The sequence below is a fragment of the Sceloporus occidentalis genome, unplaced genomic scaffold, assembly GCF_023333645.1.
Source record: "Sceloporus occidentalis isolate IW3139 unplaced genomic scaffold, rSceOcc1.0.p SCAF_3, whole genome shotgun sequence".
In the NCBI taxonomy this organism is placed as follows: Eukaryota; Metazoa; Chordata; class Lepidosauria; order Squamata; family Phrynosomatidae; genus Sceloporus; species Sceloporus occidentalis.
This window is the reverse complement of record NW_028316983.1, coordinates 55,851,676-55,867,181: the sequence shown is the minus strand read 5'-3', so window position 1 is coordinate 55,867,181 and position 15,506 is coordinate 55,851,676. Positions and strand designations below refer to the sequence as shown.

The 15,506-nt window shown below is 40.4% G+C and overlaps 1 protein-coding gene across 1 annotated transcript in view; it reads left to right on the top strand.

Moving 5' to 3' along the window:
* The first annotated feature begins 2,982 nt into the window (after positions 1-2,982).
* LOC149315958 (inhibitor of nuclear factor kappa-B kinase subunit epsilon-like) overlaps positions 2,983-15,506 on the top strand; it is a 51,130-nt gene continuing 38,606 nt past the window's right edge. The window contains exons 1-7 of the mRNA XM_089514491.1: positions 2,983-3,030; positions 5,357-5,472; positions 6,666-6,806; positions 8,991-9,120; positions 12,548-12,729; positions 14,540-14,700; positions 14,881-14,991. Coding sequence (XP_089370617.1) covers positions 5,386-5,472; positions 6,666-6,806; positions 8,991-9,120; positions 12,548-12,729; positions 14,540-14,700; positions 14,881-14,991 — 812 coding nt within the window. The 5' untranslated portion in view covers positions 2,983-3,030; positions 5,357-5,385. The remainder of the gene's footprint in view (positions 3,031-5,356; positions 5,473-6,665; positions 6,807-8,990; positions 9,121-12,547; positions 12,730-14,539; positions 14,701-14,880; positions 14,992-15,506) is intronic.

Below are 15,506 nucleotides of genomic sequence, written 5' to 3'. Positions count from 1 at the left end.
TGTGTGGATATATATATATATATATATATAAGCACACACATAAATATTTACACACACACACACACACACACATATAAGAAAAATGGAAGACATGGCCAAGTAAAAGCTCAAAACATTCATATGTGTATATATCATTGTGTGTGTATATACATATATACATACACACATCTAAGAAAAATGGAGGGCATGGGCAAGTAAGAGCTCAGAACACTCATATGTGGAGTGTGTGTGTGTGTGTGTGTGTGTGTGTGTACACAGTATATACACTCTGCCCCACAACAAACTCCAGCTCCCAGAATTCCATAGCTTTGAGCCAGAACGGATGCAATCAAAGGAAACCTTGAATGTGCCATTCCCGCGCATTTGAGCTGCATGGAAGGAGGAGGGAGGAGGCAGAGAGAAAAGAGAAATGCCCCTTTAAGAGAGCAACTGAGCAGGAAGCTGTGGCTGTTGTTGTTGTGCAGAGAGAGGTTGGGACTAGTCTCAGACCTGGCCCCTTCCTTGCTTTGCCAGCTTAGCTCCTCGGGAGACATGGCCTCTTTCAGGTGAGTGGCTGAGGCTGCTGCGTCCACACTGCAGGGACAATAAGCCCATTTTGAGACCGCTTTAACTGCCCTGGGCTCAAGGCTGGGGGTTTCTGGGGAATGTAGTTTATGTGAGACTATATTCTGTCTCAGAGAGAGCTCCAGGGTGGCCAGAGGTGCTCCTCCTTTTCCAGGACATCTCCCTCAGCATTTCAGCCTTTTCTGCCCATTCCAAAAAAGTCCTCCATTTTGAGCAGGGCTAAGAAGCATGGATTATATATATATACATACATATATGGGTGCTGTTGTTGTTTGTGTGCCTTCACGTTGTTGTGTTTATTTATTTATTTTAATTTATGGTGACCCTAAGGCAAACCTATCATGGGATTTTCTTGGCAAGTGTGCCTTTACCCTCCTCTGAGGCTGAGAGAGTGTGACTTGCCCAGGGTCACCCAGTGGGTTTCCATGGCTAAGCAGAGAATCGAACCCTGGTCTCTGGAGTCATAGTCCAACGCTCAAACCACTATGCCACACTGTCTCATCATCGATGTGTCTAGCTTTTGTTTGGCCACGTCCTACATTTTTTGCATGAATGCCCTACATTTTACAGTGCCTTGTCATCCTTTGTGGTTGTGACATCTGGTCATCCTGGTACCACCACAAACTGGAGATCCCAGGATCCCATAGCATTGAGCCATGGCAGTTAAAGTGGTGCCAAACTGGATTAATTCTCCAGTGCGGATGCAGCCTTGGTTAGGTTGGAAGGATATCCGGGACGAGGAGACTTTGGCTGCAAGGATCTGAGCATACGTTTGTCCTAGAGGTACCACCGCTCTTGTGGTGGTCATGGCTGGCCATGAAACCCACTGGGTGGCCCTTGGACAAGTCACACTCTCTCAGCCTCAGGGGAAGGCGGTGGCAAAAAACTTGCCACACTTTATAGTCTTTTGTGGTTTTTTTGGGCTATGTGGCCATGTTCTAGAAGAGTTTGTTCCTGATGGTTCGCCAGCATCCTCAGAGAATGCTGGCATGGAAGAGAGTGGGGTATATATTAGCTAGGGTTAGGGGCACAAGACCCCCATGAATATGGAAAAACTGCAAATAACAAAGACAATGTGTTTTTACCTGAGAGGATACCTCTCTAGGAATCTCTAGGTCCTCCAGGGCAACTCTGTGGTCAACGTCCGACAGACACTGGCCATAGAACTGCACTGGAGGAGCTACAGATGTCTAGTAGAGTATTCTCTTTAGGAATCTCTAGGTCTTTCGGTGTGACTTTTAGTTAAAGTTGACCATAGAGTTGTGCTGGAGGACCTAGATATTCCTAGAGAGAACATATTAATCAATTCCATGAATAATCAAATTCGCAAATATCAAAGCCACAAATATGGAGGGATGAGTGTAGTAGAAGAGTTGCCCTACTGTGAATCAGTCATTGATCAGAATAGAGATTGCAGTCAAAAAACTGGGAAAAGACTGGGACTGGGAAGGGCAGACATGAAGGAACTAGACAATATTATAAAGTGTAAAGACATAAAGCTGAATGCTAAAGTCAGGATAGTCCAATCCATTGTATTCGGGACAGTATAGAAGGCTGACGGAAGAAGGATCAATTCCTTTTCGATTTGGTGCTCGAGAAGAGTGCTGAAGATACCATGGATGTCCAAAAAGACAATATAGTCCTAGAGAACAGATCAAGCCTGAACCCTCCCTAGAAGCCAAGATGACCAAATCGAGATTGTTGTACTTCAGGCACATCATGAGAAGGAATGATTCAATAGAAAAGTCGATAATGCCAGAAAAGTTACAGGGAAGTAGGAAGAGAGGAAGACCACATACTAGATGGATAGACTCAATTGAAGAAACCATAGCCCTGAGCTTGGAGGACCTGTGCTGAGTGGTTGAGGACAGGGGGTCTGGGAAGTGTCTCACTCATAGGGTTGCCAAAATACACAAAATATATCATGCAAGCTTTCAAAGATCTACTGGCTTCTTGATCAAGCAAAAGATGTCAAAAATCATACCAGAGAAGAAAAGTGGCAGTGTTAAGAGTCATAGGTCTACATGTTGTAGCAGATGCAGTGTTGCCAACAAGCCTCAAAAGATATTCCCCGGAATGTTTTACCAAAATCCCCCAATATTTATTATTATTCAGTCAAAATCCCCGGAAAGAAATTAATTAAATTCCCTGGATTCCAGGGAATTCCTCAGAAATTGGCAACACTGATCAGATGTTTCTGTTGTAGTCCATTTGGTTTGGAGGGTTCTCAATGCAGGCAGAGGCCACTCCCTTCTTAGTTGTGGGGGACTGTTGCATGGCCAACAGGGCTACCCCTGAATATGTATCATGAAAACTTCAGTTCATTCAGGAAGAACTGTGTGGTAGAGCAGTAGTACACCACCACATGGCTGTGACCAATGCTAATCTTGCATAATGATTTTTATTTAAACCCAGGAGGTGCTTTTAGATCCAGATTTGCATCCCTAACCATTAAAAAGAAGTTTGGTAAGTTGAGACCATTCATACTTTTCAGTATTGTTCACAAATAATGCTTAACAGTAAAAATGTTAAGAAGGTAAAGGTAAAGGTGTTAAGAAGCCTGTCTGCTTAAAAATAAAATGTAAAACAGGGCCCTGAAATGCTACTAGATTAAGGAGGAACTGGTGAGGCAAATTTTAATCATGGCAATCAGTTGTTGCAATTTAGGGAATTTTACTTTTTTCCTAAAGCAGGAAACAAAGTGTTTCCTCTTTAACCAACTGTTTTGCAATCTCTTTGCTTACCCTTCTTGCAAAAGGGCAATACCTATGATGCCTCCAGCAAATTTTGTATCATCTTTGTATCAAGAACCCTTTGAATTATGCTTCTCAGTCCACATTTGATTTATTTCATTTTTTTCAAAAATTATAAACTTCTGAATGGATCCCAGAATGGTATACACAAAATCATAGAAACAGAAATACAAAACAGTGACATTGATAAAAATTACAGGCAACAGGCATAAAAATGTCTGCTAAGCTGCAAACAAGTGACTAAATCCATTACCAACCAAATTTTAAAGCTAAATTAAATGTTAATCCTTTGTAAAGTTCATACATGTAATGGGACTTCATTAGTCACAACTAATATGGGTTTACATTGTGGGTCTCCAACATGTAAGGCTAACATGTGATACAGGCCTTAAAAATATAAAATCCATGGATAAAACAGGAACATTTACATTTGCAGTGAAAAGAAATCATTCACTTAATGCAGTACTTCTGAAATAGTGGGGCGGGCCTCCCAGGGGGGGCGCGAGGCTCAGGATACAGTGTTATGCAGAGGTGTACTTATAACAATTTTATAGACAAATGATACTATTTACAGTCGCGCGGGGGCGCAAAATGTTTTCTTCTTCCTAGGGGGGGCATGACAGGAAATAATTGAGAAGCACTGACTTAATGGAAGAGTCTCAGTGGGAAGTGGCTATTTCCAACAAATGCTTATTCTAACTATCCACTTGCATCTGTTACAGTCAAAAAATCAAGAGCATTTTTGCTGACAAGATTTTCTGATTAATAAACGCCTTTGAAACTTTTGGATCCCCACTTAGACTTGCTTTCCTCCTCATTCTGATGACTGTCTTTTTCTGTAATAAATTATATTATATGTTCTTACCACCTGTGGATGTATTAAGGTTATTTTCTTTTCTCTGGTTGGTTCTTTAGGTTTTATGGTGTTGGTTTTTCTATTGTATTCTGCTTTTATTTTATGCATATATTTATTTTTATAAGCCGCTTAGAGATACTTTGTTGGGCACGAGATATAAGTATTAAAAATAACATTAGAAAAGGCCTTTTCTGAAACCTCAACAAGGGAATATCTGAAAATAAATAATCTTTTTGGAAGAACCATCTTGTTATGCATTGTAATTCTCTAAAAACATAGGAGAAAACTGTTGCTGCTGTCATTACTGTATATACTCGACTATAAGTCAATCTCATGTATAAGTTGAGGGCACGTTTTGGGGCCAAAGTTATTTATTTTGGTATGACCCGTGGATAAATAGACGGTAAACCTTGAGGTTCTTCAGGTCCATGGTGGCTCTTCAGCATTTCCCTGGCAGTGGACAGAGGCTGTTTCTCTGCCACAGCGAGGCAGCACCAAAGACCCCCAGTTGTTGCCATTTTTTCCTTGGAGTGGGGTTAAACAGTCACAGGCACCCTCTGCCTGTTTAATCCCTCGAAGAAACTACTTTTACAGTAGATTCTCCCCAAAACAGATGCTCTTTACTGCTGGCCTGTCCATAGGTTGGCTTGTCTGCTCACAGAGGATGAGGAGGCTGCAGGGGTGAAGAGTCAAATGTAAAAGGAGCTAAGGCAAGGAGTGAGAGAAAGTGTGTGTGTGTGTATGCTGACTGGGGAAAGTGGGGAGTAAGGTGTGTGTGTTTTTGTGACTGGATCAACTGTTGCTCCTATAGAAATAAAAATTGCCCTGTATTCTCTTTGCGTCCAGCAGCCCATTCCCAGGCAAGGAAGAAAAGCGAGGAGGAAGGTGTGTCTGTGTTTGTCACTGAATGAGCTGCCATTATCAGCATTACCATATTGACCAGTACATAAGTCAACCCAGAATTTTGGGGTCAATTTTTGGGCATAAATTTCTCGACTTATAGACAAGTATATACTGTAATTCATCCTTGCTTCTTCCAGAGATGCAGTGCTTTAAAGTTGTAATTCACATCCATAGCATTCTCATAAGTGGAAAGAGAATTAACTCACTTGATGGAAAAATTGACCAGGTTTGGCTGGTGTCTGTTACTAAAATTTGCTGTCTGCTTCCATTTATCTTACAGCTGGTAGACAGGCAATTTTCTTTCTGGCCATGCAAAGCACACAGAATTATCTCTGGAAAAGAGAAGATCTGCTGGGTCAAGGTGCCACTGCCAGTGTGTACAAAGCACGTAAAAAGGTGAGAAGATGTTGCTTAGCTGGGAAGCCCTGGGAGCAGGTCAAGCAACTAAAGTGAAAATAAAATCAGAGTTAGAGAAAATCTTCTTTAGGAAGCAACATCTCCCAGAATCCCCAGCTAGCATGACTACTGGGTATGTTGGTTGTGGGATCTTGGAAGTTATGGTTAAAAAGCAATAATGACAACTTCATTTTTACCAAAACTACTCTACGTAAGGCAGATGAGAGGTCCAGATATATATGGTTACTATATGGATAGTGAAAGAGAGGGAGATTTGAGAATCAAAAGCCCAGAGTAGATCAGACCCTCGCAGCAGATTTAGATACTAGAAGGTAGGATTGCCCTGGTTAGGAAGCCAAAACAGCTCAACATAGCCATTTGTATGACATTGATTCCTAGGTTCCTGTTGCAAACTTGGATCATACCAGCAGCACAACTTCCCCTTGGGACCAATTTGTGCTGTTGTATCTAAAATTATATGGAGAAACAGATGGCTGGTTCATTCAAGGTGCTGGTCATGACCTATACAGCCTTTAAATGGCCCGAGACCACATTGCCTGAAGGTCTATCTTCTACTGCATAAGACAGATCTTCCTAAGAGGCCCTTTTCTCCCTCTTGTGGATATTTAAGGCATGTTTTCCAGTGACATGAGACTGTGCTTTCTCAAGCTTTGGAGCACTTTCCCTAGGAAATATCATCTAGACCAGAGGTTCTCAACCTGTGGGTCACGACCCCTTTGGGGACTGAACAAAACTTTCACATATTTTTGATGGTCTTAGGAACCAAGACCATCAGTTGAGGAGTCACCACAACATGAGGAACTGTATTAAAGGGTCGCTAGGAAGGTTGAGAACCACTGATCTAGACTGTTGTTGATAATCTTCCATTAGGCATATACTTTTTTTATTTGATAGGCTTTTGCCTCCTCAGCTTGCTCAGTTGATGTGAATATATAGATGTAGATATATAAATTTTGTATGTTTCAATCATTGGTCTTAACCCACAAGTATATGTAAAAAAATATGTATGTAAAATTGTATGTAAAAATTCAAGATACTGTTTGCTATAAAAAAATTTTTTTAAAAAGATGTATGTTGAAAGATGTGTGGTTTTCTCCCTTCTTGTTTACATGCAAACTGTAAAATGGTTCTTACATCTTTAATAATTTCTGTTTCCTCCCTTCCCCTACCAGATATCAGGGGAACTAGTTGCTGTCAAGGTCTTCAACAATGCCAGTTACCCGAGACCTCAGGAACTACAGATAAGAGAGTTTGAGGTGCTGAGAAAGTTAAACCACCAAAACATTGTCAAACTGTTTGCTGTGGAAGAGATAGTAAGTTTGCTTTTCTTTCTAAAATGAGAGCTGATTGATATGATAATGTTGGCATGATAGTAGCAGCATAATGAAAGGCATCCACACCGCAAGACACCCAAACCTCCTTTTCCAACTCCTATTTATTTCTGTTATTTATCCACAAAGTATGCATGGGCCCTCCTTCACCATATGTAATGTGTTGTCCACACAGCAGTACCATTTATTTGGGTACATAAAATGTTCTCCAAACCACATAATGTCGACTATATTTATTTATATGTACAGAATATATTTATTTATTTTCTGCCATGGCACACTGACACACTCTTTTTTGAGCACAGCATTTAGACTTCTCCTTTTATAGGCCTTGATAGCCTATAAAATAACACCTTCCCTTCCAAGCCCTTTACAAACATGTCCATGTTTAGATATATACCTAGATTTCTGTTCCATTATTTCAAATTTTACTGAATATTTTATCTCCCAAAATCTTGAAAGGAAACAAAACATTTCCAAGAGTGTATCGATACCACACAGATATAACACTTTATACTATGACTCTCTTAAATCGAATCCTGGGATTTCTAGTTTGGTGAGGTACTTAGAATTGTCCTCTAGAAAACTCCAGTGCAGTGTTTCCCAACCTTTGGTCTTCTATTTCTTTTGGACTTCAGGTCCCAGAAGCCCTAGCCAACTTGGCAACGGTCAGGAATTATGGCAGCTAAAGTCCAAAGCATTTGGAGAACCAAAGGTTGGGAACCGCTGCTCTAGTTGTCTAGTTCAGGAGATGAGACTACAGCTCTCAAGCAGAGAATTTTGAGTTCACAAAACTACAAATCCCGTACAGGAAAAAGGAAATTATTGGGGGGGGGGAGTACTGGTAGCAGATGATGTCATAATCCCTATTAATGAAAAAAGTTCTGGGCCTTTGATTTTGTTAGCCCTGGCTCCACTACACCACTGGTTCTTATTGTCCCAGGAGAGTTGTACCATGTGATTTTCATGAATGTATAGTTTGGGTATTATTTATTTCTAAAAAAAAATAGTGTGTTGAGCATTGACAGTCATGAAGGAAACAAAAAGTGTAATTAAAAATAAGAGGCATATCCTCTGTCTCCTAATTTGTGCATAAGTAACCTCTGCACCCTGTGGTTTGAAGTCTCCTTAGGGCCAATAAGTACAGATTTGTCAATATGAGGAATGAGTGCCAGAGACATAATTTTCATTACCAACCTAAGTTCCTCATCCAGATTGAGTGCAATAAGCAGTTAGTGGGCTTGAAAATCTTCGCTTCCTCTGCACTTAACAGCAATCCTGGGCAGTGAAGCAGCCAAGAGTCTACCTTATCATGAACTGATTTTCTGTGTGCATTTTTATCAGTCTCAGACTCTCTCTATCTTTTTTCTCTCTCTCAGAAATATGTGAATTGGGATTTAAATTGTATTGTCTTGAGGGAGTTTAACTGTTATATCCAGGAAGGCTTTTTTAAAAACCTTCTGATGAGGATATGTTTTTCAGCTTTGATCCACCTGGGTTTCCTATGATATCACTTCATATTGTTGGCCTGTGTACCTGTTTTCAGACCATAAATATCCATGGCCTCATCTTTACTTCCTTATGAATCCCCTGCTGTATTCCATAATTTGGAAAAGGAATAAGATTTGTGCAGTGAACCACATCATATGGAAGGGGCTTAGGCTATTTTTTAAACATTACTTACAGACGCTATTTCTTGTCTTTGTTCTGTTCACTGTGTTCTTTTTCTGGGTAGAAGAGTTAATTTTACTGGAACTACCTCCTCAAATCACACATTTTCTTCCACCCTTCAATTCCCAGCTGCTCTTTAACACCTACTATCCTCATCTTTTATCTATTGAAAAAAAACATTCTATAGCTTTTGGCAGTGGGTTATTTTCAGCAGAAAAAGAGCAGAAGGGGAAAGGGCATTAACACACACACATGCCATTCCCAATTTGTAAAACATCCTCAGACCCTCACATTGTTAGGACTTTCTCTCCCCTCCCCCACAACCCAGTATACCTGTCATAACACTAGGTTTGCAGGGAATTCGTGCTAGCTTCAGTTGTGAAAATAAGAAATGTTGGGAGCTATGGCACATACTGTCACTGACTTTACACTATCAGGTAAGCAATTTAGCCCCCACAGATAGGATTTAATTTTTGGCCTTAAATCCAAATGCAGGAAATCAGCAAACAGAAGGTGTTGGTGATGGAGTACTGCTCAGGTGGAAGCCTGCTGAGCCTGATAGAAGAGCCAGAAAATGCCTTTGGCTTATCAGAGTCTGAGTTCCTTATAGTGTTGCACTGTGTGGGTAAGTATTGCAGCTACATTTAATGATGTGAGCAGGACTCTGCCTGTCCCCAGTCCAGTTCACAGACACAGAATGTGACTAAGTGGTAACCAGAAGGGGGGAAAAGATTACAAACAGAAAATCAAAAAGCTGTGAATATGATCATAAATAATCATAATATTCTGAAAAATATACAGAACACAGAAAGAACAACAAGAGCCTAGGCAATTCAGTATAACTGATATCAAACACAGACTATGAACAGCTATACTATACTATTATATGTTAGCAGCCATAGCATGTATATTAGCTGCCTCAGTCTTTGGAGCTCAGTTTCTGAGGAGAGAGCAGAAGGTGAACTGTGTTTTAGGGGTCATTCTTAACTCTTTGACTATGGTTTTTTAAGGCTTGTGTGGGAGCTTTGTTCGTTTTGGCCATATGCTTTCCCTGGGCATATGTTCTAAGGTAGCAGGGCTTCTGCTGAGTGACTAACTTGCTTGGGGTTGAGCTAGTAGCCACTAGCGCTATATAACTGGTTCATCAGACTTTGGAGCTCAGTTTCTGAGGCATGCACAGTCAACAGTGGCATCATAGGGTTGGTGTTATCCCAGTGCAGAAACACATGATGTCACCTCCAATTATGGGGGACTAGTCATCCCGATATCTGCTAGGAAGCTAGCTCTGCTAAGCATAAGCTTTCCAACAAATTTCAGATGTGCCTTGCAGATAATTTCCTGTTTCAAAAGGTGGAGGAAGGATCAGCAAGGGGATCAGCAATCTTGCACTTGATCTTAACCAATAAGGAAGAGTTGGTCACTGGAATCAAAGTGGTTGGTACTTTAGTGGGGAGTGACCGTGTAATGCTAGAATTCATGACTGTGGAAGAGGCCAAAGAAGAGTATAGTCAAGCCCAAACTTTGGATTTCGGGAAAGCTGAGTTTATTAAGCTCAGGGAAATATTGGACAGAATCCCATGGCTAGAGATGCTAAAGAAAAATGGTGGGATTTGATGAAGAAGGAACTACTAAAAGCACAGTCATGAACAATTCCATGGAATAAGAAAAATAGGAAATATCTGAAAAGTCAGTGTGATTGTACAGTAAACTTGAGGAGGAAATGAAAAGAAAAAAGAGCATGTATTGTATAAAAAAAGAAGGAACAAATCACCAAGGAGGAATACAGATATGTAGCCCAAGCTTACAGGAATAGTGTAAGGAGGGCTAAAGCTCAAAGTAAGCAGAGATTGGCTAGACGAACAAGGAGCAACAAAAAGGTTTTGTTTTTTCAAATATGGAAGAGAATGATGAAGGAAATGGTGGGGCCACTGCTCATCTAGGATGCTAAAATGCTAACACATCATAATGAAAACACAGAACTGTTCAAGACCTATTTTGCTTCAGTTTCCCCAAAAAAAGAGGACTATGTGTTTTCATGCATCAGCAGACACCTTGGCAAGTAATCTTGGTTGCAAATCAAGATTGATAATGAATTAAATAGGAATTACTTAATTAACCTTAAATCAGTTCAAATCTACAGGGCCAAATGAACTGCATTCCAGAATATTGAAGGAACGTGCTGACATACTCACAAAAACAAACAGCTTCATTTATATACTGCTTCATACCGAACTAGTAGTGTCTAAGTGGTTTACAACTGTAAGGTAATTGCCCCCAACAATCTGAGTATTTGCCATCATTTTTGCGAAATCTTGGGGAATGGGTGAAGTGCCTGAGAACCAGAGATGAGCAAAAATTGTCCTTCTCTTCAAAAAAGGCAGAAAAGAAGATCCAGGAAAATACAAGCCAGTACCTGACCTCAACACCAGAAAAAAATAGTATGGACTATACATGACTCTGTTTGCAAGTATCTTGATGAGAATGTAGTGATTAGTAGGGGCCAGCATGGGTTTGTCCAGAACAAGTCCTGCCAAACTAACTTTATCTCTTTTTTTAAATTAGGTTACTAGTTAGTAGATGGTGGGAATGCCGCCAATGTTGTTTATCTAGATAAAGCATTTGATTAGGTTCCTCATTATATTTTGATTAGCAAACTGACTAAATTTGATATAGTATTTGATGTTCTTTTGTTGCCTGTTTATCGAACCATTTCCTGTATTGCTATGTATTGTATATGTATTATCCTACTTGAGAGTATGTATTTTCCCTGGATGAAGATTAACCTTCCATTTTGAAGCCAAGCCCTCCCTCCAGTCCATCTGCCTTGGTCCAGGCCTCGGAGGTAGAGAGGAACTGCTGGACCTCTTACCCTTTCCCGCCACCACTCCCTTCTCCTTCTGTGTCATGTCTTTTTAGATTGTAAGCCCGAGGGCAGGGAACCATCTAACTAAAAAGATTGCATGTACAGCGCTGTGTAAATTTACAGCGCTTCATAAATAAAGGTTAATAATAATAATAATAGATGGAAACAACATCAGATTGATCCATAATTATAATAGTGTGATGCTGCAGCAAAGAAGGCAAATGCTATCTTAGCCTGCATTAATACAACCATAGTTTCCAAGTCAAGGGAAGTAATAGTCCCCCTATTTTCTGCACAGGAGAGGCCTCATTTGGGCAGTGTCTGTTCCCAGATGTTGTGGGACCATATTTCCCATCAGTTCCCACTGTCACCTGTCCTAGCTAAGGCTGGTTGTAGTCCAACAACATCTGGAGGACTACCTATCCTCCATTCTTGTTCAATACTGTGAGCTTTTTATTTAAAAAATACTGTGGTTGTGGTTTTAAACAATTTATATTGGTGTAAATAACTGTATTTTATTGTTTCCAATTCTTACTGTAAATTATTTTGGGAAGGCTTTGCTTCAAAAGGTGGCATAGCAATATTTTACATTTTACAGGCTCAGTCCAATTATAAAAGAAAATATTGAGTTAAAGGCAGGATAAAACAACAGCACCTTAAAAACAGGTAGGGAATCAAGTGTACCCTGTAAATCCTAAATAGGGCATTCCATAACGACAAGGCCATCACAGAAGAGATTATCTTCCACCAGCATAATAGAGTTTTCCTGCAAATATATGAGCCTAGCTTCTATGGCCAGTCATAGGGCCTCAGCCCCTACGTTTTAGGGCCTTGTGGGGATACCAATAATCTAGTCAAATAATCTAGTCTTCAGATAATCTAGTTACAAGATGTTTAGGCTCTCATTTGATCAGAATTACACATGCACCAGCTACTTGCAGTGGAGAGGGAGAGTGGGAGAAGCTTCCACTGGTGACATGTTTATTTTGCCCCTCACCTGTCCAGAATGCTGTTCTGTGGAGCAGATTGTCAGTCAGTCCAGGTTGTCTTCACTGAATGGGAAAAAAACCAAGGCAGATACCCTTGTTGTTCATCTACAAAATACTCATCCATATTAGTGTATTGTTGTTGTTTTTTAAGAGAGAAATAAAGAAAGAATCATCATCCATTTCTTCCCTTCCCAAATTAGTATCTGGAATGAACCATCTTCGTGAGAATGGGATTGTTCACAGAGATATCAAACCAGGAAACATAATGCGGCTAACTGGAGAAGATAGGCAGAGTATATACAAACTCTGTGATTTTGGGGCTGCCCGAGAACTGGACGATGATGAAAAATTTGAATCAGTTTATGGGACAGAAGAATACCTGGTAAGTAAAGTGCAATAACATACCTTTTAATTAAAAAAGACAACTCATAGAATCATAGAATAGTAGAGTTGGAAGAGACCACAAGGGCCATCCAGTCCAACCCCCTGCCATGCAGGAAATCCAAATCAAAGCATCCCTGACAGATGGCCATCCAGCCTCCGTTTGAAGACCTCCAAGGAGGGGAGACTATGTAAGGCTATACCTCTGGGGGGCGGGAGAGGAATAACCTTTCTAACACAGAGGTCCAAAGCACACTGCAGAAATAATCCAAGTAGAGACCGCTTTTACTGCTCTGGCTCAGTGCTTGGGAATTCTGGGAACTGTAGTTTTGTGAGATATTTAGCCTTGTCTGGCAGAGAGCTCTGGTTCCACAATTAACTACACTTCCCAAGATTCCCAAGCACTGAGCCAGGGCAGTTAAAGTGGTCTTAAACTGGATTATTTCTGAAGTGTGTTCTGGACTTCTAAATCTTGTTGTTGGTTTTTTTGGAAAGAGTAGAGGAATGTGGTTGGTTTAATTCAACTGGCAAATTGTTTCTTTTCTTCCGGAATCCTGTTTCTCTTCTGCATTCTTGGAAATTTTAGAGGATGATCTTGCCAAGTGATCTACTAAACCAGAATTTTGGGAAGTTCTGGTCAGAGATGAGAACTTAGTTAAACTTTGGAATTCACTGCTACAAGGTCTGCAGTCAACTGGGATAACTTTTAAGAGAGGTTTAGATAAGACCATGAGGATAAAGCTATTAGTGGCTATATGCCATGATGGCTGTATACTACCTCTAAGTCCTGCCATTTTGCCTTTTGTTAATATGGTTTGATCTGAGTTTGCATTTGCACCTTTACAACAGTATCTGTACCTGAGAAAAGCTGAATTATGGAACCTTGCTACAAGGGAATCAGTGTGGCATAGAAGTTCCACTTTCCAGTGAGAGTTTAACTGGGAACACTAAATCCCTCTTCTGTCTGCTGCCACTTTGCTGCTAGCTCTACCCCTGCACTGCTATTTTCTTACTGATGGAGCTTAGCTCTCTCTAAGCAACCCTTAAGCTGCCTATTAAAATTGCATAACTCTATATGCAGATGTAAACAATACATCTGAAGTAAGAAGCACCTGCTTTGTGCATAATTGTTGTACATCTGTACTGGCATCATTTTAGAACAGATGGAGAACCTGTGGTCATTCAAATGTATTTGGACTACAGCTTTTATCATTCTTGACTCTGCTGACTGAACTTATGGGAGTTGGAGTCTACCAATATCTGGATTGTCACAGGTATCCAGTCCTTGTTTTACAAAAAGCATTCATCTTCTGTGTGAGAGAAGGAAGAATGCTCCTCTTAAGATGATGCTTTGCATTTGTTGTTTTCACAAGCACTTGTGCATATGTTTAACCTGCTGTTGAATTAATGAGGGAGGGAGGGCTCCTTTTTTCACTTGTTAAGGAATAAACCTGGATGTTGCAGACCTAATTTTGTCATGATTTTATAATTGTTTTGTATGATTCTTGGAAAGTAATAATTAACTATTCCAATGAGTGTTGTTGCTGTGTACTTTCAAGTCATTTCTGACTTAGGGTGACCCAATCACAGGATTTTCTGCACAAGATTTGTTCAGAAGAGGTGTGCCTTTGCCTTCATCTAAGGCTGAGAGAGCATGGCTCTGTGGCTGAGTGGGAATTTGTACCTTGGTCTCCAGAGTCATAGACCAATTATTAGACCCCTACACCATGCTGGTTTACATTTAAATAAGTGGGACATGGGTAAAAATCAAAACCATATATTACCTTTCATTCTTTTTTTATAATTTACAGCACCCAGACATGTATAAGCGAGCAGTGCTAAAGAAGCCCCAGCAGAAGACTTATGGGGTAACTGTAGATCTGTGGAGCATTGGGGTTACTTTTTACCATGCAGCTACAGGTAGCCTCCCATTTATCCCTTTTGGAGGACCTCGCAAGAACAAGGAAATCATGTATGTATATATTTATGTTCTTGACTTGCTTCTTTATTTCTTTATCTCTCACTGGTCTTCTATAATCATAGGAGAGAGAGGGAGACAGAGAGAGAGAGTACAATAAATCTGTTCATGAGTGGAGGTTCTGTTCCTCTTGTCTGTGATTTCCTAAGATTTCATCTTTCTTCCATTTTACAGGTACAAAATAACAACTGAGAAACCTACTGGAGCTATAGCAGGTATCCAGGAGCAGGAGAATGGGGCCATCGTATGGACATATGAGCTACCAGTCACATGCCAGCTTTCTCTGTGGGTAGTAACGGACAGAAAATGCTGATGACCAAAAGCTTTAGACCAGTGGTTCTCAACCTTCCTAATGCTGCGACCCCTTAATATAGTTCCTCATGTTGTTCCCCAGCCATAAAATTATTTTCATTGCTATATGCAAATATGTGTTTTTGGATGGTCTTAGGCGACCCCTATGAAAGGGTTGTTCGACCCCCAAATGGGTCCCGACCCACAGGTTGGGAACCACTGCTTTAGACAATCTTTTCCTTACTGTGAAAGACAATTTTTGAGCCACTCAGATCAGTGATGGGAAACTTAGTAGAAACAGGTTAAGAAGAGTTTGTGAGTTTTCACAGAGAAACATATTGAGCTCACTTAGCTGTTAACTACACTGTTGACCCTTTTGTACTAATTTTCCAACCTAGATTCTAAATCTATTGGCAGAGAATAAATGGCATTGAACAAGTTGGAACCTATTTCCAATTAAGCATACATGGGATTGTACAACACATCTTTCTGTTGGCCCCTCTGGCTTA